The sequence below is a fragment of the Erythrolamprus reginae genome, chromosome 1 (genome assembly GCF_031021105.1).
Source record: "Erythrolamprus reginae isolate rEryReg1 chromosome 1, rEryReg1.hap1, whole genome shotgun sequence".
Taxonomy (NCBI): Eukaryota; Metazoa; Chordata; class Lepidosauria; order Squamata; family Dipsadidae; genus Erythrolamprus; species Erythrolamprus reginae.
Window position 1 is genome coordinate 71,975,479 of NC_091950.1, and position 25,959 is coordinate 72,001,437.

The following is a 25,959-nucleotide window of genomic DNA, read 5'->3' on the forward strand; positions in this document are numbered from 1 at the left end:
CTTGTTTACATATTTTTATCCTACCATTATTTTTTAATTTGAGCAGCTCAAGGCGGTATATCTCAATAATGCCCCCGCATGCTATTCTTCCTAAAACTAGAACCTTGTTCGGTAGGTTGGGCTAAAAGACAAGGACTGGCCCAAAATCACCCAAGCTCAAATGTACATTAGAAGAGCAAAAGGTCAATTATTTATCTTTTACTAAACGATAAAGCAGGAAGCAAGAAGTCAGCCGAGTTGCGTTTCATCATCTACAATCATCAGATCCCAGAATATAGTAATACACAGCCTCCTTCTGACTTCAGAACCTACTCTGTAAATTCAGGGTGGCCTAACTGGAATTCTGTTAATACAGTGTTGCTGGCTGGGGAATTCTGGGAATTGAAGTCCACCCATCTTCAAAAGCCCAAGGTTCAGAAACACTGTTCAGATACACTTAATAGAAGTGTATAAGGCTGCAGAGTCATTGACCTTTGTGAAATATTATAAAATAGATATGTGTGACATAGAAACAGCCTTTAGTCATGGTGTGTAACAAAAAGTGCTATAATTAGCCAAGGTGGCACAGTAGGTAGAGTGCAGTACTGCAGGCCACTAAAGCTGACTGCTAGATCTGCAGGTCAGCGGTTCAGATCTCATCACCGGCTCAAGGTGGACTCAGCCTTCCATCCTTCCGAGGTGGGTAAAATGAGGACCCAGATTGTGGGGGCAATATGCTGGCTCTGTTAAAAAGCTAACATATTGTAAGCCGCCCTGAGTTTAAGGAGAAGAGCGGCATTAAAAAATTAAATTAAATTAAATTAATAAATAGTTACACCAGTTCACCCTGAGAACACTGCTGTCGTCTATCCTTTTCCTTTCAGCTCACAGTAGTTGGGCTTCCCCTTCTGATTGCTATAAAATAGACCCAACAATCCCACCCTATTTGAAAAGAAGAGAAAACTATCTCTAAGAAACCAAATGACTCAAGATTCAGGATGCAAGTTATATCACTGCATTATATTGTCCATTAAATGTTATTCTTCCATTTCTATGCATTTTAACGGTTACAAGTTTGTTATGAACACACACACAGTAAAAGAAGAGGTAAAGCAACTGAACTAAAATCAGTACAAATGAATGAATGAATGGAAGGACTTCCTCAAAGGGACAGGAAAAATTGTCACTCTTCTAGCTAGAAGTACAAAATTGTGCTTCCCAATTTCTGTCCAACACATTCTAGAGAAGATTATTTTTTTGTTTTATTTTATTTTCCTGCTAGGTTTATCTTTCACTGGCTACAAAGCTATTTCACAGCAGGTTCGATGGTCAATGAGTAATGGATCCATCAAAGGTCTTTAATGTGAAATAAATTCTTTTTTTGTGATATAGGTCCCTTTTATGTTTTAGTTTCATATAAAAGTAGCACAGTTATCCGGATCCAAACCTTGTAGTCTTCAAAAGAAAGTTTCTTTCTACCCATGTAATAAGTGTGATCTGCTTGTTTGTGAGAATATAGTAAAGTCTCCTTTGGCAAGCATTCTTTCCTCTTATAGATTCTTATATAGCTACAACATCATCCTCTATAAGTTTGGGTGATTCCCCAAACATTAATTATTTATATGTTAGATTTATACTCTACCTCAAGGAGCTTAAGGCAGTGACAAAGAAAAGTTGTGTATTTGCACTGCTATTACTGTTTGAATGTGACTCCAGGAATCCAGCTTAATGGGGATTCAGGTGCAGCATATTGGACATAATAGAATATCAGACAATTGCCTCAATGAACCAGGAAAAAAATGTGAAATGGTTCAGAAGTGGCTCATAGTTTTTGGGTTTCCCATGTTTCCTTTTTAGAACACTAAAGCTGTTTAATGTTTTTTATCCATAATTTTATCTGTAAATTTTTAAAAAGTTGACATTAAAATCTCAGTGATGGCTGAGAATGTATAATTGATTACATGTCTAACTTTGCTTTTTTAATGTCTATGTACAAAAATAAGAACATTCTGCTTAATCATTCTGCTATACATTGTTTACAAACATAGTCCATTTAAAATTCTGTTTCTTTGAAGTTCTTTTAGTAGGATCACGACTTATTATTTGTTTCTGTATTTCTGCTATCAAATTGTTGGCATAACACATACTGGGCTACAAAGTGCTTCTCATGTGGATTCTTGCTGAAGCTATGGTTTAAAAGGAAGCATGGAAAAACAAAGCAAATAAATTATCCTTCATGGCTATCCGTAATTTAGAAATATTTATATTACAGCTGGTGGTATCTCTACTTCTTTGTTTGTTGGACTGGACAATGGCATTGCCACTGCGGACATTATTACAGCCTATTCATTCTGGAGCATTTGAAAATGATAAAACTGAAAAATCTGTTCTTAATTACATATATAAGGTATTTGCTACTCCTTTTACTTTTAGTTTGGTCTTATGAACATTTTGTCTTTGAATTTTTTGAATTTTTAATTTTTGCAAATAAAAGGAGAAGTAAAGTAGAAGAGTTATTTTTATGTGTATTTTTTCAGAATTGTAAGAACCTTGAACATCTTTGAGAAGTGTTACATATTTCTCAGTGAATGAGAAGCATTTTGCATCTTGTTTCATTCGCTTCCACTGATGGCTGCACTGGCAGATATGGCTAACAAATCCAAATGGTTTTGTCTGAAGCTTGTTTATTGGTTATATGTCAGAGAATCTGTCTTATGAAAGAAAAAAGCAAAATACCTAATTCGTACAAAAAAATATCATCAGTGGGACCATCTGGATTTCATAGCTGTACTTGTTGGGAAGAGGAACCAGCAGAAAAAATTGGAGAACCTTCTTTATTCCCTGACAAGACAAAATCTGAGCATAGATGGACATTCCTAATCACAGTGTACTTTGCACTATTCTCTGAATAGAAATGATATATTAAAACTTCAAAAATACAGTGAAAACAGAATAAAATTAATTATTTTGAAACCTTACAGATTTTATAAATAACAACAAAGAACTAATGCTACCAGAATAAAACAATATTAAATATTAGGACAGGGACAGACTGAAAACATTTTGGAAAACAGAAAGGCCTTTGCATGGACCCAAGCAAAATATAGCCATTTATAAACCTTTTGATTGATTGATTGATTGATTGATTGATTGATTGATTGATTTGATTTGATTTGTATGTAGCCCCTCTCCGAAGACTCGGAGCGGCTCACAGCATGAATACAAAATACAAATCCAATGATTAAAAAAAAGCAAAACAGTTTAAAACCCTTGATTAAAAACATTCATACAACCGAAACAAACCATACATAAAACAGAGCGGCCGAGGGGAATCAATTTCCCCATGCCTGGCGACAAAGGTGGGTTTTTAGGAGTTTGCGAAAGGCAAGGAGGGTGGGGCAGTCCTATCTCCGGGGGGAGTTGATTCCAGAGGATTGGGGCCGCTATAGAGAAGACTCTTCCCTTGGGTCCCGCCAGACGGCATTGTTTTGTCGACGGGACCCGGAGAAGGCCAACTCTGTGGGACCTAATCGGTCGCTGGGATTCATGTGGCAGAAGGCGGTCCCGGAGTTATTCTGGTCCGATGCCATATAGGGCTTTATAAGTCATAACCAGCACTTTGAATTGTGACTGGAAACTGATCGGCAGTCAGTGCAGGACGCGGAGTGTTGATGTGACATGGGCATATCTGAGAAAGCCCATGATTGCTCTCGCAGCTGCATTCTGCACGATCTGAAGTCTCCGAACACTCTTAAAAGCTAGCCCCATGTACAGAGCGTTACAGTAGTCAAACCTCAAGGTGATGAGGGCATCAGTGACTGTGAGCAGTGACTCCTGGTCCAGGTAGGGCTGCAACTGGTGCACCAGGCGAACCTGGGCAAACGCCCCCCTCGCCACAGCCGAAAGATGGTTCTCTAATGTTAGCTGTGGATCAAGGAGGACACCCAAGTTGCGGACCCTCTCTGATGGGGTCAGTGATTCCACCCCCAGGGTAATGAACGGACAGATGGAATTGTCCTTAGGAGGCAAAACCCACAGCCACTCCGTCTTGTCAGGGTTGAGTTTGAGCCTGTTGACACCCATCCAGACCTCAACAGCCTCCGATTGGGTAACAGAGTTGGCTGACAACGAGTCAGTCGAGGTGACTGGGGCCCGTCCTTGTCCATCTGTCTGGGAGGAGTTTGACCTGGTGACACCTGATGAAGTAGACAAGGCCATTGGAGCTGCGAGTTCCGCCATCTGTTCACTGGATCCGTGTCCCTCTTTCTGGTTTCGGCCAGCAGAGAGGTGACACGGAGCTGGGTCCAGGAGATTGTCAACACTTCTTTGAGGAGAGGTCCTTTCCGGCTCCCTACAAGAAGCCGTGCTTAATAACTATCATCCAGTCTCCAACCTCCCCTTTATGAGGAAGGTTGTCGAGAAGGTGGTGTCGCTCCATCTCCAGCGGTCCTTGGAAGAAGCCGATTATCTAGGCCCTCAGCAGTCAGGATTCAGGCCCGGCTACAGCATGGAAACTGCTTTGGTTGCACTGATGGATGATCTCTGACGGGCCCGGGACAGGGCCTTGTCCTCTGTCCTGGTGCTTCTTGACCTCTCAGCGGCTTTCGATACCATCGACCTGGTATCCTTCTATGCCAACTGGAGGGGTTGGGAGTGGAGTGCACTGTTCTTCAGTGGTTCTCCTCCTACCTCTCTGGTCAGTCGCAGTCGGTGTTAGGGGGGGGGTCAGAGGTCGACCACTAGGTCTCTCCCTTGTGGAGTGCCTCAGGAGTCGGTCGTCTGCCCCCTGCTATTCAATATCTACATGAAACCACTGGATGAGATCATCCAAGGGCATGGGATGAGGTATCATCAGTACGCTGATGATACCCAGTTATAATCTCCACCCCATGTCCAGTCAGTGAAGCGGTGGAAGTTGTTGGGGTCTGGATGGGTGTCAACAGGCTCAAAATCAACCCGGACAAGACGGAGTGGCTGTGGGTTTTGCCTCCCAAGGACAATTCCATCTGTCCGTCCATTACCCTGGGGGGGGAGTTATTTACCCCCTCGGAGAGGGTCCGCAATTTGGGCGTCCTCCTCGATCCACAGCTAAGGTTCTCCTAGTGCACCAGTTGCAGTCCTAGTTGGACAGGGAGTCACTGCTCACAGTCACTCACACCCTCATCACCTCGAGGTTCGACTACTGCAACACTCTCTACATGGGGCTACCTTTGAAAAGTGTTCGGAAACTTCAGATCGTGCAGAATGCGTCTGCAAGAGCTATCGTGGGGCTTCCTAGATTTGCTCACATTTCGTCAACACTCCGCGGCCTGCACTGGTTGCTTTTTCCGGTCACAATTCAAAGTGTTGGTAATGACCTATAAAGGCCTTCATGGCATCAGACCAGAACACCTTCGGAACCACCTTCTGCCTCACCAGCTACTGATTAGGTCCCACAGAGTTGGCCTTCTCTGGGTCCCGTTGACAAAACAATGCTGTCTGGCGGGCCCCAGGGGAAGAGCCTACTCTGTGGTGGCCCAGCCCCTCTTGAACCAACTCCCCCCCAGAGATTAGAACTGCCCCCACCCTTCTTGCCTTTCCTGAGCTATTAAAGACCCACCTATGTCATCAGGCATGGGGAAGCTGAGCCCCTGGGTTATATTATTTATGTATGGTATGAGTGTGTTATATAGCTTTTAAATAATGGATTTTAGATTTCTTTTAATGTATTAGATTTGTTACATTGTTGTTATTGTTGTGAGCCGACCTGAGTCTCCGGAGAGGGGCGGCATACAAATCTAATAAATTATTATTATTATTATTATTATTATTATTATTATTATTATTATTATTATTATTATTAAATTATAATTAATGGGTACCTTAAATTGTTAGTTTGTTTTTTTGTTTGCCACTCAATCCAAAGTGTACTCAGAACGGCTATAATAAGAGAACAGTTACAAATCAGAATCATATGAAATTTTCCTTTGACAAATAAAATCAAGTATTCTTTGGTATAAACATAGTAATATCACAGTAAGAAATCTGTGTATCCTAGGTGGATTTTAGGTCAACCTTCTGAGAGGCAATCTGGTTTCACTTTAGTCTTTCATACTTATATACATAGATTTTAGTACATTTTGTGGTGGTGTGTTTTTTTTAAGGTTCTTCATGGATGTGTCTATGGATCTCAGTGCTTTAGTAACGTGAAGTATTATCCAATGAGCCTGTCTGATTTAGCATCTTTGGATTATGATCCTTTTATGCATTTGGAAAATTTAAAAGAACCAGAACCACTCCATTCACCTGATTCTGAACGGTCTTCCAAGCTCCAGCCAGTCACAGAAGGTTTGTTTGCTTCAATTAACTTCTTTTTCTGATCAAGTATCATACATTTTCTAATTTTGAAGTGTTAGACTCAAGTATTAATTCTTAAATTACATTCTGATAATTCAGTTACAGATTATAGATAGTGCCAATAAGCATTGAATATATAATTTTGAGTAATTACAACTCCTTTTTGGCACAATAGATACGTCTTTACAACATACATCAACTTCATAACAGATTTTTCTCTGCTATGAGAGAACAGAGTAAACAAGTAAAATATTTTTTTAAAAAAATTATTGATAGCAAATATGTTATTTAGCAAGCAATCAGATACAACTTTAACTTAGTATGCATTATTTAGTCATTCTTAAAATGTGCTTCACACTTAGGAACTTTTTTCAAATTTTAATATTTTTCTCTAAAAATTAACTACCTCAATCATTTGTTCAAGACATTTTAATTTAGATTTTTTTTCTTGTATGAAATATCAAAAGGTACTAGTGAAAAGAAATTTGGGAGACACAGGCTTTCATACTGAGGCTGAATATTCTGTGTAGGATCACTCTCCTCCAATATTAAGCTGTTCCCTTTAGGCTTCCTTAAAGGTATTAAGGACTAGATAAATACAGAACCTTTTTGTAACAGCTGTGTGCTAACAGCAGGTGATTTTGTGGTCTGTAGTGACTCCGTGCTGTTTTTTTATGTGGAGAAAATGGCTAATCATTGTGCCCTTGTCTAAGGCATGCTTCATCATTTTCAAGTACTTTTTTGGCCAAAGAATTCTGAACACAGAGCTGTCCTCTAATAAGCTCAGTATTGGATTGAACAAATCTGATTTGAGAACTATTGGCAGGAGGAACCGTAATTATTAAATTTACTGAGCGGTGAAGCAAGCTACTGTAGTTGGCTTTTTGTCAAATGGCTGTGGTCTTATTAGCGAAGAATAATCATCTGCAGGGTCAGAATGAAAGCAGCACCAAAGGATTCATTCCCTCCTAATTACAGTTTCACCTATACATATTATGCAAAGCTAATATTTAAACTAGTTGCCAAGATTAATTTCCTCTACATGTTACATTGCAAGTGTAAAGAATTGCAGCCGGTTTTTGTGCCTTACTGCTTTTGTATGCTGTAATAATGTGTAATTATGGGTTCACAGCAAATACTCTGTGATTTGTTTAATCTGCCTATTTGAAAAGACAACCTTGAATAGTTCCCTCCGCCTCTTCATAAATTAGTATCTGTTGGAGAAAACACCAGCATTGCTGTCTTTTATTTGTGCATTTCCACACAGGAGTAAGTCCTGGGTTTTTTTTTAAAATCCTAAATGAGATATTTTTTTTTTGCCCCTTCTATTATATTGTCTTAGGTAAGTTAATAACTTATTATAAAAAGATATCTGACAATCCTGGTTGGGTGACCAGTATATGTAGCAACTATTTTGGCTATTTTGGTACTCCAAATAATATTAAAATTTCAGTATTTTTCATTTTTCATAGCAGCCTACAATTCTAAAAGATATGAAGCTAATTATTGCTTATATAAGTCAGAATGAGTTCATATCAAAAAGCATGACCAAAATTATATTTGGTACACAACAGTATTAACATAATTCTTTAATTACCCTTCTCACTTTCTAAGATTCCCCTTTTATTTTAAGACTTGATATGATTCCAATTTGTTTACGTAAGAGAGAAATGATGCTATTATTGGCTTACCAAAATAAGTTATCTTGAACATATGGCAATATTATTATTCTCCAAAAAAGATACATTACTTTCAAATGTAAGTCATTTTTTCCAGAAAAACTGGGAAGTATATTAAATGAAATTTATTTGAAGCTTGTGTTGCTTCTGAATGTTTACATGCTATAACAGGGTTGTCAAACTCCCGGCCCACAGGCTAGATGGCCACACCCATGCCCACTTTAGCGAAGGGGGGGAATCCCGATATTTCATGTGACACTGCCATGGCGACGTGAATTTGACACAACTGCTCTATAAGGAAATATTAAGAACTCTATAAAACCATTAATAACATAGAAACATAGAAGATTGACGGTAGAAAAAGACCTCATGGTCCATCTAGTCTGTCCTTATACTATTTTTTGTATTTTATCTTAGGATGGATCTATGTTTATCCCAGACATGTTTACAATCTTGAAATCCATAGCTTCATAAATATGTCAAGCTCTCAGAATTAACATTAATGAAAAACGGAACCATACGTCAAGAGCTGGTTTTACTATGAGGCAACTGCCATTAAAATTCATTAGATAATGAATTACTTACATAATAGTATAGCTTATAGTTAATAAGCTACATTAAAAGGAAAAAGCATTGTGAAGTTTAGAAGACTCAGGTTGTGGCACTGCATTCATCTTTTACGATAATTCTATACACAGATATCAATCATTCGTCCCACTAAGAATCTCATAGTCAACAAAAAAAAACATAAAATTCTCTTCGGAGAGGGGCGGCATACAAATCTAATAAATAATAATAAATAATAATAAAATCTAAACCTGAGGGTATCTGTATATCTCTTTTTCTTTCTGTATCTATATTTATATAATGGCTTGAGACCTATGGTTGGCAGGTGCTAGTTTTCTGCCTCGAAAACAGCTTTTCTAAAATCCATAATAAAATTAAAGAGTCATGTTTTTTGAATATCTGCCTGTTCTTTTTCAAATCTAAATGAAGACACAATTTAGATTGTTCTATAGCTTCAGGCTTCGGGAATATGCAAACCCTCCTTTAGCATAAAGATTTGTGCTTTTTTGAAAATAGGATTAGAAGAATTATTGTTTTTAATAAATTAATAACATTATAATTAATTCACAACCGGCCATCATTGCAATCAACTTTTTGAATATTAATTGAAAACATTATACCTAACTAGCTTCAGTAGAGAAATTATTAAAAGCCTTCTAATGAATAACATTATAAATTTATACATATTTATTTAGTATCTTTGGTATATATATATGTATCACGTGTTTTTGCTGACAGAAATATATATACAGTGATCCCCCGTTTATTGCGTCCCCAACCATTGCGAACAGGGTACTTCGCTATTTTTCAACCCGGAAGTCAAAATACCATCTACGCATGCGTGCCCGTGGGCACGCATGCGTAGATGGCAACCGGGAGATCAGCTGCTGGGCGGCTTCCCTGAGTCTTCCCCCTCTTGCTGGCGTCAGCGAGGAGTTTCCCCACCGCCCACGCAAACTCCTCGCTGCCGCCCGCCCTTCGCCCGCCCACGCCGTTCATTCTCGGCGCTTTCGAGCTGAGTCCGGGAGCGAATTCGCTCCCGGACTCAGCTCGAAAGCGGCGAGAATGAACGGCGTGGACAAGCCGTTCCTTGCCGTTCGTTCTCGGCACTTTCGAGCTGAGTCCGGGAGCGAATTCGCTCCCGGACTCAGCTCGAAAGCGGCGAGAATGAACGGCGTGGAAAAGCCGTTCCTTGCCGTTCGTTCTCGGCGCTTTCGAGCTGAGTCCGGGAGCGAATTCGCTCCCGGATTCAGCTCGAAAGCGCCGAGAACGAACGGCGTGGACAAGCCGTTCCTTGCCGTTCGTTCTCGGCGCTTTCGAGCTGAGTCCGGGAGCGAATTCGCTCCCGGACTCAGCTCGAAAGCGCCGAGAATGAACGGCGTGGAAAAGCCGTTCCTTGCCGTTCGTTCTCGGCGCTTTCGAGCTGAGTCCGGGAGCGAATTCGCTCCCGGATTCAGCTCGAAAGCGCCGAGAACGAACGGCGTGGACAAGCCGTTCCTTGCCGTTCGTTCTCGGCGCTTTCGAGCTGAGTCCGGGAGCGAATTCGCTCCCGGACTCAGCTCGAAAGCGCCGAGAATGAACGGCGTGGAAAAGCCGTTCCTTGCCGTTCGTTCTCGGCGCTTTCAAGCTGAGTCCGGGAGCGAATTCGCTCCCGGACTCAGCTCAAAAGCGCCGAGAGCCAGCGCCCCCCGGACCCCCAACCCGGGTTTGGGGGGCTGCTAGGAAGCCCTCCATGCCGGCGGCAAACAGCCGCACCGCCCCCAATCTTCGGCTCCTCGCTAGCGCTGTGGGAGTAAAAACACCATCTGCACATGCGCAGATGGTGTTTTTACTTCCGCAGCGCTACTTCGCGAAAACCCGCTCGTTGCGGGGGGTCCTGGAACGGAACCCTCGCAACGAGCGGGGGATCACTGTACCATAAAAGTGAAATTTATTTATCATATTTTTTCTAAAATAGTGTTGTCTATGAAAAAATATCTCTCAGTAATCATTTCAGCTGTGAAATATCAGTTTCCTTCTTAATGTGTTGACAATGTTTGCTTCTTCTATCGTCGTCCTGTGTTCGCCATTATCCCCACAGTGGCCTTCTCCTTTTCAACAAGAAAAGCTAATAGCTTCTATTCATATTTTTCCTCTATGCTGTTGAAGTGTTAAAATATTTTTATAGTTTATTTGTATTTTTAAAGCTGTATTCGCTGTAAATTTGCTTTTTTATGCTATCTTTTAATAATTGCTTTTATTTTAATTGAAATACAGTGATCCCTTGATTTTCGCAGGGGTTGCGTTCCCAGACCGCCCGCGAAAGTCGAATTTCCGCAAAGTAGAGATGCGGAAGTAAAAACACCATTTTTGGCTATGGACAGCCAAAAACTACCCCCGCACACCCTTTTCCAAGGCCGCGCAAGGAGCAGGGCTTGAAGTTGGGGGCGGGAAGCGACGAAAGTGAGGACGCCGGCAAAGATTGTTTTGTCAGGGGCCCCCGCCCCACAGCACCTCCGGCCCCCTCGCCGCTACCCCCCACCTGCCCGATCCGCCCCTCTCACCGACTTTCTTGGGGCACGGGTCCTGCAGCAGCGCTGGCGGCTACAACTTCTCGTCCTCATTCGGCCTCTAGCCGCTCTGAGCGCTTTGAGAATGCCCGCCCCGCCCCTATCGCAGTCCCTTAGCTGAGAGCGCTTTCGTCCCAGCTGTCAGCGAGGGGGCTGCAGGAGAGGCGGGGCAGGCGTTCTCACAGAGAGAGAGCAACAGACAGAGCGAGATAGAAAGGAGAGAGGAAGGGAGAGGAAGAAAGAGAGAGAGAGCAAGAGGGGGGAGAGTGGAAGGTAGAGAGAGAAAAAAAATGATAGAAAAAAGGGGAGAAAAAAAGAGAAACGAGAATATGATTGAAGAAGAGAATGACAGGAAAGAGAGAGAGAAGTGACTCTTGGTGATGACGTATGACGTCGTTGGGTGGGACAAACCGTGGTATAGAAAAAAAAACGCGGAGTATTTTTTAATTAATATTTTTTTTAAAACCGTGTTATAGCCATTTCGCGAAGTTTGAACCCGCGAAAATCGACGGATCACTGTACATATTATCCATAGTTAATAGTATTTTTCTTACAGCACTTTATGAATATGTCATGCAGGTCATACTGTGTCTCTTCAGAATTCTCTTAAGTTTTAAACAAATAGATATTGCATTTTTAATGCTATCAGTGTAACCTAAAGTATTGAATTTTGTTTTTGTGTTTTTCAGTAAAATCCCATATGCAACAAGGACTGATCTCTGTGGCAGCTCGTACTGTGATAGCTCATCTGGTAAACCACTTAGGCCATTATCCAATGAGTGGGGGGCCTGCTATGCTAACAAGTCAAGTGTGTGAAAATAATGACAATCCTTTCTGCGAGAACCTTGAACTTTCTCCTGAGCTTTTTGAGAACCCCAATCTCCAGTTCTTTGTATTAAATAATACCACATTAGTTTCATGTATACAGATAAGAGCCGAAGAGAACATGCCTGGAGGAGGTTTGTCTGCTGGACTTGTCTCAGCCAATTCAAACGTCCGAATTATAGTGCGGGATCTGTCTGGGAAATATTCTTGGGACTCTGCCATCATGTATGGGCCTCCCCCTTTATGTGGCCTAAGTGAACCAACCACTTTTATGCTTTCACTCTCCCATCAAGAGAAATCAGAAAATGCCTCAGAACCTCCTGCACATACAGAGGAAATGTACGTAAAGGATGGGATTACTCTTCCACTAAAAAGAAGACTTAGAGACACTGTGCCAACATGGGATACAATAAAGGATGAAGAAGATGCCCTTGATGAACTTTTGCAATATGTGGGTATCACTAGTCCCGAGTGTTTACAGAGGACAGGTGTGTCTCTCAATATACCTGCTCCTCAACCGATCTGTGTGTCAGAGAAGCAGGAAAATGACGTGATCAATGCAATCCTTAAACAGGACACTGAAGAGAGAGATTTTATTGAAAAGCACTTCAGTGACTTAAATATGAAGGCTATGGAGCAGGATGAACCAATTCCACAAAAGCCCTATTCAGCTTTTTACTATTGTAGGTTACTCCTTAGCATTCTTGGAATGAATTCTTGGGATAAAAGGTAAAATGATAATATTATTTGCTCTTAAAATCTGCATAATTTGATATTTTTCAGAACCGAAAGAGATTTTAAGTGACATATACAGTGGTACCTCATCTTACGAACGCCTCTTCTAACGAACTTTTCAAGATACGAACCCGGTGTTTAAGATTTTTTTGCCTCTTCTTCCGAACTATTTTCACCTTAGGAACCCAAGCAGCTGCTGCTGGGATGAAGGGGTTTCTTTCCCCCCCCTTTTTTGAAGAAAGAAAAGGGAGGGGCAGCTTGGAGTAGGAAAGATTTTGTAGAGAACAACGTGCTTGCAAAGGCACTGAAAGGGTGTCTTTTTAAGAAAGAAAAGGGAGGAGGGAGGGGCAGCTTGGGGGAGGAAATTTTTTGCAGAGAGCACGTGCTTGCAAAGGCACTGAAACGGTGTCTTTTGAAGAAAGAAAAGGGAGGGGCGCTCCCCTTGCCTTTCTTCCTTCCCACTCACCCTTTAGCCTAGCCTTGCTTCTTCCACCCGCCCCCTTTAGCTGCTCCTCCCTGCCCTCTGTTCGCCTCCCTTCTAAAGTTTGGGATTTTCCTGAAGGATTTGCACGCATTATTTGCTTTTACATTGATTCCTATGGGAAACATTGTTTCATCTTACAAACTTTTCACCTTACGAACCTCCTCCTGGAACCAATTAAGTTCGTATGATGAGGTACCACTGTATATTACTAATGAAAAACAATAGCAGAATATATCTTCTCCTTCCAGGACAGCCACTCCTCATTAACAACTATCTTGTTTAGCAACCATTTGCAAATACAATAATAATCAACTGTAATAAAAATCAATGCATATATTTACAACCAATTTTGGGGGGGTCTAAAAAAAAATCTTCAATGTGAAACTGATAAAGGTTTGGTCCAGGCAACAGGCAAGCTGGACAGAAGTTCTGATGAACTAATTAAGGTTACATAGTTCTTAACCTGTCACTAGCACTTTTTTACGGAAGTGCAATGCTACCAAGAAAAGCAGCTCAAGAAGAGAGAGCTTGTTTAAGCAATTTCTCTACCCTGAGAGGAGGCAAAAAAGAGGATAAAAACCTTGTCAGGCATAGCACACTGTGTAAAGAGAACATTATATGAATGAAACAGCAACCAGTGATCTTCAGAGCATCTCTCCCTCTCTCTCTCTCTCTCTCTCTCTCCCCCCTCTCCTTCTCTCTTTCTCTCTGTCTCTGTCAAGTTCACTTAGCAACCATTTTGTTTAACAACAAAGTCATTGGAAGTAATTGCAGTCGCTAAACAAGAAAACAATGTAATGAAATTAAATCCAAATGTTCTCTCACTTCTGTATTAAGAATTTCTTAGCCATGAGTGTACATAATGTAAATCACTACACAACTGTAGGGAAATAGTGGTGTTTTGTTTGTATCATAACACATTACAGAAGAAGAACAGCTAAATATATATGCCATAATGTATTAATGTATCATCAAAATCCTATCTACTACTGACAGATGCCTACTCAGATGCCACCTAATGTTCTCACGTCTCTAGTCCTAATTTAAGATCTAGTTTGGTTTAGTGGTTTATGTGCTCCAAGGGGAATCTTGTTTAGGCTACCAAGTTAAAGAAGTGGAATGAAATAAGAATTACAGTAAAGGCACTAATAAGGGTTTAGAAAACTACCAGTGATTTTAAAAAGTGTGTGTGTGTGTGTGTGTAAATAAAGATCTTTTCATTTTTTATGTGAAAAGATTTTTCAAAAGGCAAGAAAATTGTAAGAGATACTATTAAATAGAAATGAAAAGGTGTTATTGTTTGCTATATCTGTCATTCTACACAGATGATGAAAACATTTTTATTACATTTCCTTACCTAGGAGAAGCTTTCATCTTCTTAAAAAAAATGAAAAATTACTTCGAGAACTTCGAAATTTGGATTCAAGACAATGGCAAGTTATCTGCTATAAGCAATTTTTATGTGTGATAATAATTTCCTGTTTTAAATGGCACTTGAAAGTAATTATTTTTTAAAATAGATAAAATAGATTTCAAGTTGTTTTAAGTTCTACCAATTTCTGTGACAATAGATATTTTTATAAAGAATGTATTAAAAGATTTGCCTTTTAGTAATTGTCTTCAGCACTAATCTGCCAGTGCCTGTAGTTCTAAGTTAATATAATCTTATTAGAACTCTTACATTCTAAAAACTTAAAACATCTAATATAGTTATTAACATTTCAATTGAGTGCTTTAGTGCTTTTACAGAAATGGGACTAGATATGAAGCATGGACAGAGTATTTTTGTCAGTTTACAGGTAGTCCTTGACTTACAACCGATCATTTAGTAGCCATTCAAAGTTAAGATGAATCCCTTAAAAGCTACTTACCATCTGGTTTCACCATTGCAGCATCGCCCCACCCCCATCATATAACAACTACATTTTAGGCACTCAGCAGCTGGCCTAATTTACAGCCATTTGCAGTGTTCCGTAGTCACATGACTGCGATTTATAATACTTTTGACAGACGCTAGCATTCCCATCCAGTTACCAGCAAAAACTGGCCCATAGCAAACAGTGAGTTTGCTTAATGACCACTGGATAAAGAGATCATAAAATCAATTCAGTCACATAATGACCGCTTTAAAACTGTCATGACTTACAGCTTTAATTGCCAGGGTCAATTACAGTTATTAATCAAGGGCTACATGTAAATCATTAGTTTTTTTTAAAAAAGGTCAGTGTCAGAAGAGCTTTATTTCAATCAGAGAGCTGTATTTTTTTATTGGCCACAAGGGCCAGTTTTTATGAATTGTATAAGGTCTTTAAGCATTATGACTAATCATAATGAAAGAAATTTATAATTCCATAACTTGTGAAAATATTGCTAATATATGTGTGTTCGTATCTTCCGACTAAAGCAAATTTAAAGATTATTTTTAGCCATTTCAGTAGAAAATATTGGAGAGTGCCAGATTTTGTTGCTGCTTTTGGGGGGAAATATTATTTTTGCATGAGTGCATTATGTTTTCAAGTTGCTGAATTATATTCTTCTGTGCCTATGAATTTTAGCATTAACCTATTTCAAAATATAGTAGTGAAAATGTCTGATTTTGAAACATTTCAAAACCAGATATGGCCTCTCAGATTATTCTTCCCCTCAAAATTGAGAAACCGAAACTTATTTTTGCAATGTTTCAAATGTTATATAATTAAAAGTAGTATTTCTATTGTATGATAAAGTGCATAATTTTGATTATACTGTACATTATAAAGAGGAGATTTTTCTTTAAAAATTGCCTTGGCAATGATTCTTGATTTAGGACTATAAATAAGCAAAGAAACATATAAATAAAAACTTAAATCTCCTTAAGTCCCCTTCAGAACGAAAGAAATTATATTAGCCTTTCTATATAACCACTATGAGTGATGTCAGAGGATATTCTTATATAATTGCAATCATATGTCTTACAGCCGAGAAACACACAAAATTGCAGTATTTTATGTTGCTGAGGGACAAGAAGATAAACACTCCATCCTGACTAACACTGGAGGAAGCCAAGCATATGAGGATTTTGTAGCAGGCCTTGGTTGGGAGGTACACTTCTATCTCATCCCAATCTAATCAACTAATTTGTTCTTTTTAAATATTGTCATGCATTAAATAACAGCATTTATTTAAGAATTCACATTAGAAACAATTTTAGATTTCTTTGCAAGGTATATGGTACTTCACTCAATAGTAGTAACTGTGAGACAGATCTTGGAATCGTAGTGGACTACTATTTAAATATGAGCCAGCTGTGTGCCGCAGCTGCCAAAAAAGCCAACACAGTTCTAGGCTGCATAAACAGAGGGATAGAATCAAGATCACATGAAATGTTAATACCACTATATAATCCATACTTGCATTCACACTTGGAATAGTGCATCTAGGTTTGGTCACCACGATGTAAAAAAAACATGTGGAGACTCTAGAAGGAGTGCAGAGAAGAGCAACGAAGATGATTTAGCGGACTAGAGGTTAAAACATATGAAGAACGGTTGTAGGAACTGAGTATGTCTAGTTTAATGAAAAGAAGGACTAGGGTTGACATGATTGCAGTGTTCCAATATCTCAGGGGTTGCCACAAAAAAGAGGGAGTCAAAACTATTCTCCAAAGCACCTGAGGGTAGAACAAGAAGCAATGGATGGAAACTAATGAAAGAGAGAAGCAATTTAGGACTAAGGAGAAATTTCCTGACAGTTAGAACAATAATCAATGGAACAACTTGTCTCCAGACATTGCGAATGCTCCAACACTGGAAATTTGATTGGATAACCATTTATCTGAAGTGGTGTAGGGTTTCCTGCCTGGGCAGGGGGGTTGGACTAGAAGACCTCCAAGGTCCCTTCAAACTCTATTATTCTGTTATTCATTCAGTCTGATATTTCACAAACTGCTTATGGGACCTATAAGAGGATGGCTAATATTCCTATCATGTGTCTGGAGCAGATTTTTTTGTCATAGAAACATTGACAGCAGAAAAAGACCTCATGGTCCATCTCGTCTGCCCTTATACTATTTCCTGTATTTTATCTTAGGATAGATATATGTTTATCCCAGGCATGTTTAAATTCAGTTACTGTGGATTTACCAACCACGTCTACTGGAAGTTTGTTCCAAGCATCTACTACTCTTTCAGTAAAATAATATTTTCTCATGTTGCTTCTGATCTTTCCCCCAACTAACCTCACATTGTGCCCCCTTGAAATTTGCCAGTTTTATGTTTGATGATAGGAACACCATCTCTGCTTCTTTTGCAACTAGGAACAACATCAAATCCTAGCTAGCGCCTGTTTAAAATTGCTCTCTTTAGAAGAACTCCATTTATTAAGAGGGAATGTTCTTGCTGAAAAACAGATCTTTCCCACTCACAATTCCAGTATCCTTCATTGAACCTAACGTTGGCTACTAAAATTGTCTGAAATCATCATTAAACCATCAGTATAAAGGTACAGGTAGTCCTCAACTTAAGACCACAATTAGGTCAGAAATTTTTGTTGCTAAGTGAAACATTTGTTAAATGACTTCTGCCCCATTTTCTGACCTTTCTTGCCATAAATGAATCACTGCTGTTTCAAAGTTAGTAACATGATTGTTAAGTGAACCTAGCTTCCCTTCTGACTTTGCTTGTCAGAAAGTTTAAAAAGGTGCTCACTTGACCCTGGATATGCAGCCATCATAAATATGAGCCACTTGCTAAGTGTCTGCATTTTGATCCTGTGACCATGGGGAGGCTGCAGTGATCGTAAGTGTGAAAACCGGTCATAAGTCAACATATGTTCAGTGACATATCTTTGAATGGTCAGTAAATAAACTTTTGTAAATCGAGGACTACCTGTAGTATGTTTGAAAATTACCATTCCAATTGCCATTGGAAATAATAGTAGATGGGATTAATGTAGAACAGCTCACTTTTGGGAGTCCGTATGCTAGGTGTGCCATCTAACATTACAAAGCATGTGTTAGGAATAATTCTGTTGTAGAGTGGAATTGATATAGATTTAACTAGGTTGAACTAACTTTTTAGCTTTATGAACCCAAAATATTTGTTATCAAACAATCAATGGTCTTGATTTCGAATGGAGTCAGTAAATATTAATGGCAACAAACAGATGTATTTTTCTCCCTCTTCATTTGGTATCCTGTAGACCTAGTCCAAAAAACCTCTAATTTATATTGTACAGATATTTTATGTTGCAATGGCTTTTTATTTTAGGTAAACCTAACAAATCATTGTGGTTTTATGGGAGGACTACAGAAAAATAAAAGCACTGGTTTGACCACTCCATATTTTGCTACCTCTATGGTTGAAGTAATGTTTCATGTATCAACCAGAATGCCTTCTGATTCAGATGACTCCCTAACAAAAAAGGTAGGTATTCAAAAGTCACCTTTCACACTCTTAATTAGTGTAGTGTGATGAATAAGTGATTGTTCTAAAACCTGAGAGATTGTCAATCGTAAAAGTCACTGATTAACCATGGACTACTGACGGTCTCTCCATCGAATCCACCTCACTGAGTTATTCTGGCAAAACTAATACAGAAAAACAGGATATACAGTAAATCTAACAACTATAAAGGTAGGTTCATATCCAGCATACACAGCTACCTGGCAAGAATCACACTACCAGGAAAGTATGAAAGGCTATTTCCTTTCAGGTATTTTTCATTTTTCTCATATCATCATTGGGCCAGGTAGTGATCCTTTTTAAAGTTATTGCTTCGGTGTGAATGTTACTATTATGAAAAATATTCTGTCTGACAAATAAAGTCACTTGGCTACACTATTGAGTTGAACTCTTCTAGGCAGATCCTGTTGAGTTGGCCAAGCCATCATTTTGTCTTGTTAGATGTGAAGTGTTTCAGTTTGGGAGGCCTGAAGAAGTAGATTTTACATCTTCTCAATACTTTGCTACTAATAGTAAAAGGCAACATGAATAATGGGAAGAATCAAAAAGAGAAAGCTTGTAAATTGTTCTATATTTTTTTGTATACAAGCAATACATGTAGTCTCAAAGTGAACAGTGTGAAAAATGATACATATCTCTAATAATTTATGCTTTAGGTATATCCTCACTCAAGAAATAACCCAAATTTATTAAAACAATTTAAAGCAGCTCTTTTTCAAATGTTTCAGCCCCAATTGACTGACAGTAGGTGGCTGTAATTATGTTTTTTATTGTGATATGTCTGTGTTTGGGGGTTTTTTGCTTGCATTTATTGTAAACAGCCCAGTTCTTAATATCTGGAATGGATTATAAAATGAGTTTCATTTTGATTTGAATTCACTAAAATGCATGTTAGGTATAAAAGAGTCTTTAGAATAATGTAATTCAAGTATATAAAAGTATTGGACCAATTTAAAACCCCTTTTTTTCCTCATGATCCACTTCCAACTTGGACATTTAGAAATTGATAGCGGACGCATACTTTACCATGAACAACCATATCTAAAATACATTACCATCTGACAATTACATGTATTTATAGCCAGAATATGTAATCACTACTCCAGACCTTTTATTATAATCTCAAAAATAAATTGTTTTGCCCTATTGGTATTTCTTTTCTCATTTAAAATCCAATAAATTCCACATTACCGACATAAATTGAGAGAGACGGGGAATATTTGTCTTATTACAATGCATGGTTAGCTATCATTAAATTTTAAAGCCTTCTATTCTGTACATATATCTTCAGATGTTCTAATCCATTCCGCAGACACATTAATGAGCATTCGTAGAAGTGCAATATTGGAAGAAGTAAGGCCGGTTGACCTCAGCATGGAGTTTAATACCTGTAACTGAATTATATCACCAACAGTTAGTATAGAGAAATAGCTATGCCTCTGGCAATTTTCAGATTTGTTCTATGTTCAGTCTCTAATAATTTCCTGTGTTATTATTTAACGGACTTTGTGCTCTAAAAATTTCCACTGATACCTTAAAAACTCCCATCAAACAGCCGTTTTTCTCCTACAATTCAAGATGCCCATTTATTTAGATGTATAGACTGACAAACCCAGAGGCTCTAAGCAGTATTTCACAATATGAACAATGATTCTGATTGGAAGATTACTGATATAGCTCAGGCTAAGATTTCATCTATAGTACCTATAGCTAAGATGCCCAGAATCAGGCATTAGAGCAAACTACAGTTAAAACAAAACAAGCAAATACATCAGAGTTTTTCATAGTTGTAGGAGTGAAACATCATCAAACCATGCAGAATTGAAACTCACAATCACTCATTCTCATGACAACTGCTTATAGCACTTAGATTTATCTATAGCTTCACAGTGCTTTACAGCCCTCTCTAAGCATTTTACAATCAACATATCCCCCCCTTCCCCAACAGTTGGGTTCTCTCTTGGAAAAGCTGTGGGTGTGTTTCATTTCTCAGGTGATTTAAAATATCTTGTTAAGGGGACATCATAGCAGCATCTGTTTTCTAGAGTTGTGAAATTGTTAGGCTGTTGGTTTAAGTTCAGAGCTTAGCAATTTGGTTGCAGCTGTTTGGTCACCATTCGAGGAGACATCGTCAGTGCATTTTGAATTGTGAAATTGTCTTCTCTTGCTAGATATTTGTATAGTTTATTTTGTTCCTGTCTTCAGCTAATTTATATACAGTGGACTCTATCTTTGTGTGCGTGATAATTTCTGCTAATAGTTTGCAATTCTGAACAAAGAATAAAAAGATATGAGATCGTGCAGAATGCAGCTGCGAGAGCAATCATGGGCTTCTCTAAATATGCCCATGTTACTCCAACACTCCGCAGTCTGCATTGGTTGCCAATCAGTTTCCGGTCACAATTCAAAGTGTTGGTTATGACCTATAAAGCCCTTCATGGCATCGGGCCAGAATATCTCCGGGATCGCCTTCTGCCGCACGAATCCCAGTGACCGGTTAGGTCCCACAGAGTTGGCCTTCTCCGGGTCCCGTCGACTAAACAATATCGTCTGGCGGGACCCAGGGGAAGAGCCGTCTCTGTGGTGGCTCTGACCCTTTGGAACCAGCTCCCCCCAGAGATTAGGATTGCCCCCACTCTCCTTGCCTTTCGGAAACTCCTTAAAACCCACTTCTGCTGTCAGGCATGGGGGAATTGAAACATCTCCCCCTTGCCCATGTAGTTTCTGTGTATGATTCGATTGTGTGCTTGTTTTTTATATATTGGGGCTCTTTTGGATTTTTTAACTTAAAACTGTAATTTAGATTGCAAAATATTAGATTAGTTACTATGTTTTGTTTACCATTGTTGTGAGCCGACCCGAGTCTACGGAGAGGGGCGGCATATAAATCCAATAAATCTAATCTAATCTAATCTGTTAGCTGAGACAATTAAGACTGTGCATTCCATTTGAATTTTGATCAAATTCCTTTCAATTCTTATTTCTTTTATTTATTTATTCTATAAATAATATTTATTTTATTTATTATTTATGTTATTCAAGTACGTATTGTAGTATAGAAAGATATAACAATGTTTATATACATGATATTGGTATTAATAATAGAGAAACATTAGAATAGGGACAGTAGGGACGCGGTGCACTTATGCACACCCCTTATTGACCTGTTAGGAATTGGGTAAGGTCGACAGCGGATAGTCTAAAGGTAAAGTTTTGGGGGTTTGGTGTCGAAACCACAGAGTCAGGCTTTGTAGTATCATCATCTATCTCTAACTGTTATAGAAACATTCCATTTCCTTTAAGAAGTTAGCATTTCTATTGTTGAAATTAATTAATTAATTATTTGGACTTATATGCCGCCCCTCTCCAAAGACTCAGGGCAGCTTACAACATATAAAAAAACAATATAAAACATTCTAAATCCAAATTTAAAATTAATCTAACTAATGTAAAACCCCAAATCCTTAAAAACAAATCACTCTCATTCAGACAATCAGACATACACCCCCACCCCCCTAGCCTTTCATAAGGTTTTAAAAGCTCATCTCTGCTGGCAGGCTTAGGCCATTGAGCACAGGTATTCTGCTCCAGCCATATGTGTACGTGTGTGTGTGTGTGTGTGTGTGTGTGTGTGTGTGTGTGTTTAATCCTGCAGCCTCTGCCTTGTAGAGAATTAACATCTAGGCTGCAGGATCGCAGGATCTCACTTTTTCAGCTTCCTGGCAGGGAAGTGTTATATATTTTTTCTGTTGAATTGTGTGTGTGTTTGAGAGAGAGAGAGAGAGAGAGATTCAATTTCAATTTATTAGATTTGTATGCCGCCTCTCTCCGACGACTCGGGGCGGCTCACAACAATAATAAAAACAGTATAACAATGGAACAAATCTAATAATAAAATTACATTAAAACCCCCCAACAATTTAAAAATCATACAACACATACATACCAAACATAAAATATAAGAAAGCCTGGGGGAGATGTCTTAATTCCCCATTGCCTGGCGATATAGGTGGGTCTTGAGTAACTTGTGAAAGACTAGGAGGGTGGGGGCCATTCTAATCTCCCAGGGGAGTTGATTCCAGAGGGCCGGGGCCGCCACAGAAAAGGCTCTTCCCCTGGGGCCCGCCAAACAACATTGTTTGGTCGACGGGACCAGGAGAAGGCCAACTCTGTGGGACCTTATCGGCTGCTGGGATTCGTGCGGTAGAAGGTGGTTCCGGAGATATTTTGCTGATAATAAAAATGAAGGGAGACTAGTATATATCTATTTCAGGCTACTTCGCTCTCATCAACTAGCCATACCCTTTACCAGGGATAGATAGATAGATAGATAGATAGATAGATAGATAGATAGATAGATAGATAGATAGATAGATAGATAGACAGACAGACAGACAGACAGACAGACAGACAGACAGACAGACAACAGACAGACAGACAGACAGACAGACAGACAGACAGACAGATAGATGGGGGGAGAAAGAAAGAGAGAGAGAGCGCAATTACTATGTTTAGTCAGAGCAAAAGTGGTACCACATTGGATTGAAGTTATTCCAAATCATAATTTCACCTCACAGCAAAACATGATCTGTCCTTGAGCTAGTCTAAAGTATTTCCCCAATAGGAAGCATATTTTTGAGCCAGCTAAGGAAAAGAAAGATTCAAATGTGGGCTCATCTCATTTCTTTCAGCAAGATCCTAGACATATTGGAGACTTCGACATGGAAGTTACATCAATTAAAGGAGTATGATTATTCTTTATGGCATTTCAGTGAAACATTGATTTCTCTGTATTTCACATTATGTTCTTTAGTCTAGCATATTTTTAAAAAGAGAACAATTTCTTTGCTTTCAATTGGATTTTTATAAATAATCCAATTATTTTTAAAGTTAAAAGGTTAAATCATAAAATCTCCATACTGAGCAAATAGAGAAAATTTTGCCATGAAATTCAGTAGTGAAAATTTATTTATTAATTGGATTTCTATGCCGCCCCTCTCCGAGGACTCGGGGCGGCATAGAAAGAATGAAGAATGTCACAGAAATTGTTGTAAGGAACTCTGAGTTTAGGTGAGAGGGATAAAAAAGTAATCTCTTGAATAGCTGCTGATTTTAAGGGCTGTATCTTGATTGCTGATTACAGAGAGTAATTGATGGAGTGACTGCTTCCTGCTCAAGAAGCAGAGAGTGTAAGAGGAATACTATAAGGCAGCCATGCTCCAGGAAGAGCTCACTGGACAAGCACATGTGGAGATATAGTGGGACTTTGACCAAGGAATTTAAGGAGCATATCCTCTTTTTTTTTCCCTTTTAAGTCAGGAGTGGGCTAATCTGAGAGACCAAGAAAAAAGAAATAAAGTGTTTATTGGTTGTTCCTTCAATAACAAAAGTGAAAGTTAAAGGACAGAATTCTGGTTGGGATGCACTGCTGATGACATCTTTGTATTTCGGCCTGAGAACAGCCTGGCACATGTTTGTTTGTTTGTTTGTTTGTTTGTTTGTTAGCTATTTGGATTTCTATGCCGCCCTTCTCTGTAAACTTGGGGCGGCTTACAAAATGGGAATAATACAAAAAGTACATGTGAGAAACCCAAGATTAAAACTAATCTAAAATCTAAAACCCCCAAATTTGTTCATGAATACCTAGGCAAACACCAGGACTTCTGGAACATGTGCTCTGGACAGAAAGGCAAATACCAGAGTTATTTAGTTGCAGGACTAGAAAACATGTTTGGCAAAAAAAACAAACCCAAAAAGACAGCATTTCACTAGCAGAATCCGATACCAACTATAAAGCATGGTAGTAGAAATGTTATTGAGGAGTTGCAAAGGATTCAAAGAGAGACAAAGATCATTGCAGAAGTGAAAAAAAGCCAAACTTTATTTTACACAGCACTCTTTTTATAATACACTGTTCTCTATGAATTCAGCTAATACACATGCACAGTTTTATATGATGCTGTAATTCATACCAATATATCATAGATAACGCTGCAGGTGTAATAACAGAATCTTAGGCAGTTTACAGGAAAGCCTTGAAATAGCCTTGACAATTAGGTAAAGGAATATGTTTTGATGGTACCAGCTAGCACATCCATTCCCTTTGATGATATCATTCAGCTCTGTCTGTTCCTGAGAACATGAACTTTCTGTGAACTTTCCAGGCCTACCTGAACTGCAAGGCTTGAGCAAAGCTCATGCTAGCCTAACAGCATAATGTGAACTAAGCACCCATGTGCAGATTTGGTCATACCTGGGCATGCCCAACCATATAGCCTTTGACCTACACAATGAATACTACATGTTACGGTTTGTTTTGCTGCAAATAGGGCCTGGGCAGTTCACCGTCATAAAATCCACTATGAATTCTTCATTGAATAAGAGTGTGCCTGAGGATAATGTGAGATCATCTATCAGAAGATCAAAATTTAACTGAAAATCTTTCAACATGGCAGTGTTCTTTAGATTTCCAGTAAATCCACCAAGGAATGGTTAAAAGTAAATTAAGGATTTGGGAGTGACCAGGTCAGATCTAAACCCCATCATGAGGCTGTAAAGTGATTTGAAACCACTTAAATCATCACAGCTGAAACAACTTGGATGGAGGAGTAGGAAAAAAATTCTTCCCAGCCAATATTTGAGACTGAAAGATGATTATAAGAAACGCTTACTTGTGGTTATTTTCACCAGAGAAGGCAATATCGAGGGTGCATTTACTTTTTGCACAGAAGGAAATATATATCTGCTAGTTTTTTGTTGAATAAATAATTAAAAGTCCATTTTTTAAAATTATTTTTTCAATTGCTTTGTGTACTGTTAGACTGAAGAGAAAGATATTTATATGTCCACATATGTTTAAAAAAATGTATATGGGTTATTATTTACTTTTTCCTTAGTTTTTTTCCCCCACTCACTTTTTTTACTCCTATTCTGTGCTCTCCATATTATTATTTATGCTAACAGATAATTGCATTATAGGTACATTTGAATATATCCATTTTGAGATTACATTTTCCTCTCCCCATCCTTTTTAAAAGAAAAGGTTAACAATTTAACTAGGATTCATAAAAAGTGAAGTGGGTAACAAAATCAACCAGCCATCAAAAAATTATAATATCTTCATCTCTTCTTTAGATCAGTGAGTTCTACACATTAGTGATAATTTTGGCAAGAGTTCAAGGGTTAATGTAATAGATAAATAAAAGGAAATTGAGCCCTGCATTATTTCACTTGTCTTCTCTTTCCAAAACTAACTTACTTAAATTTTTTAAAGTAAATACTTGAATTCTTCCTGCCAGTGTTCTTTGCTTTTACTATCGTTTATTACTTCAATTATACTTGGTATCACTTAGAATGATCTGCCA

The 25,959-nt window shown here is 38.8% G+C and overlaps 1 protein-coding gene across 7 annotated transcripts in view; it reads left to right on the forward strand.

Annotated features, from left to right (window-relative positions):
* The window catches only part of RALGAPA1 (Ral GTPase activating protein catalytic subunit alpha 1), a 141,094-nt gene that overhangs the window by 85,223 nt on the left and 29,912 nt on the right, over nucleotides 1–25,959 (forward strand). For all 7 annotated transcript variants that reach the window (XM_070755479.1, XM_070755460.1, XM_070755496.1 and 4 more), the window contains 6 exons: nucleotides 2,252–2,386; nucleotides 6,123–6,306; nucleotides 11,800–12,664; nucleotides 14,516–14,587; nucleotides 16,112–16,235; nucleotides 18,401–18,556. In XM_070755479.1, coding sequence (XP_070611580.1) covers nucleotides 2,252–2,386; nucleotides 6,123–6,306; nucleotides 11,800–12,664; nucleotides 14,516–14,587; nucleotides 16,112–16,235; nucleotides 18,401–18,556 — 1,536 coding nt within the window. The remainder of the gene's footprint in view (nucleotides 1–2,251; nucleotides 2,387–6,122; nucleotides 6,307–11,799; nucleotides 12,665–14,515; nucleotides 14,588–16,111; nucleotides 16,236–18,400; nucleotides 18,557–25,959) is intronic.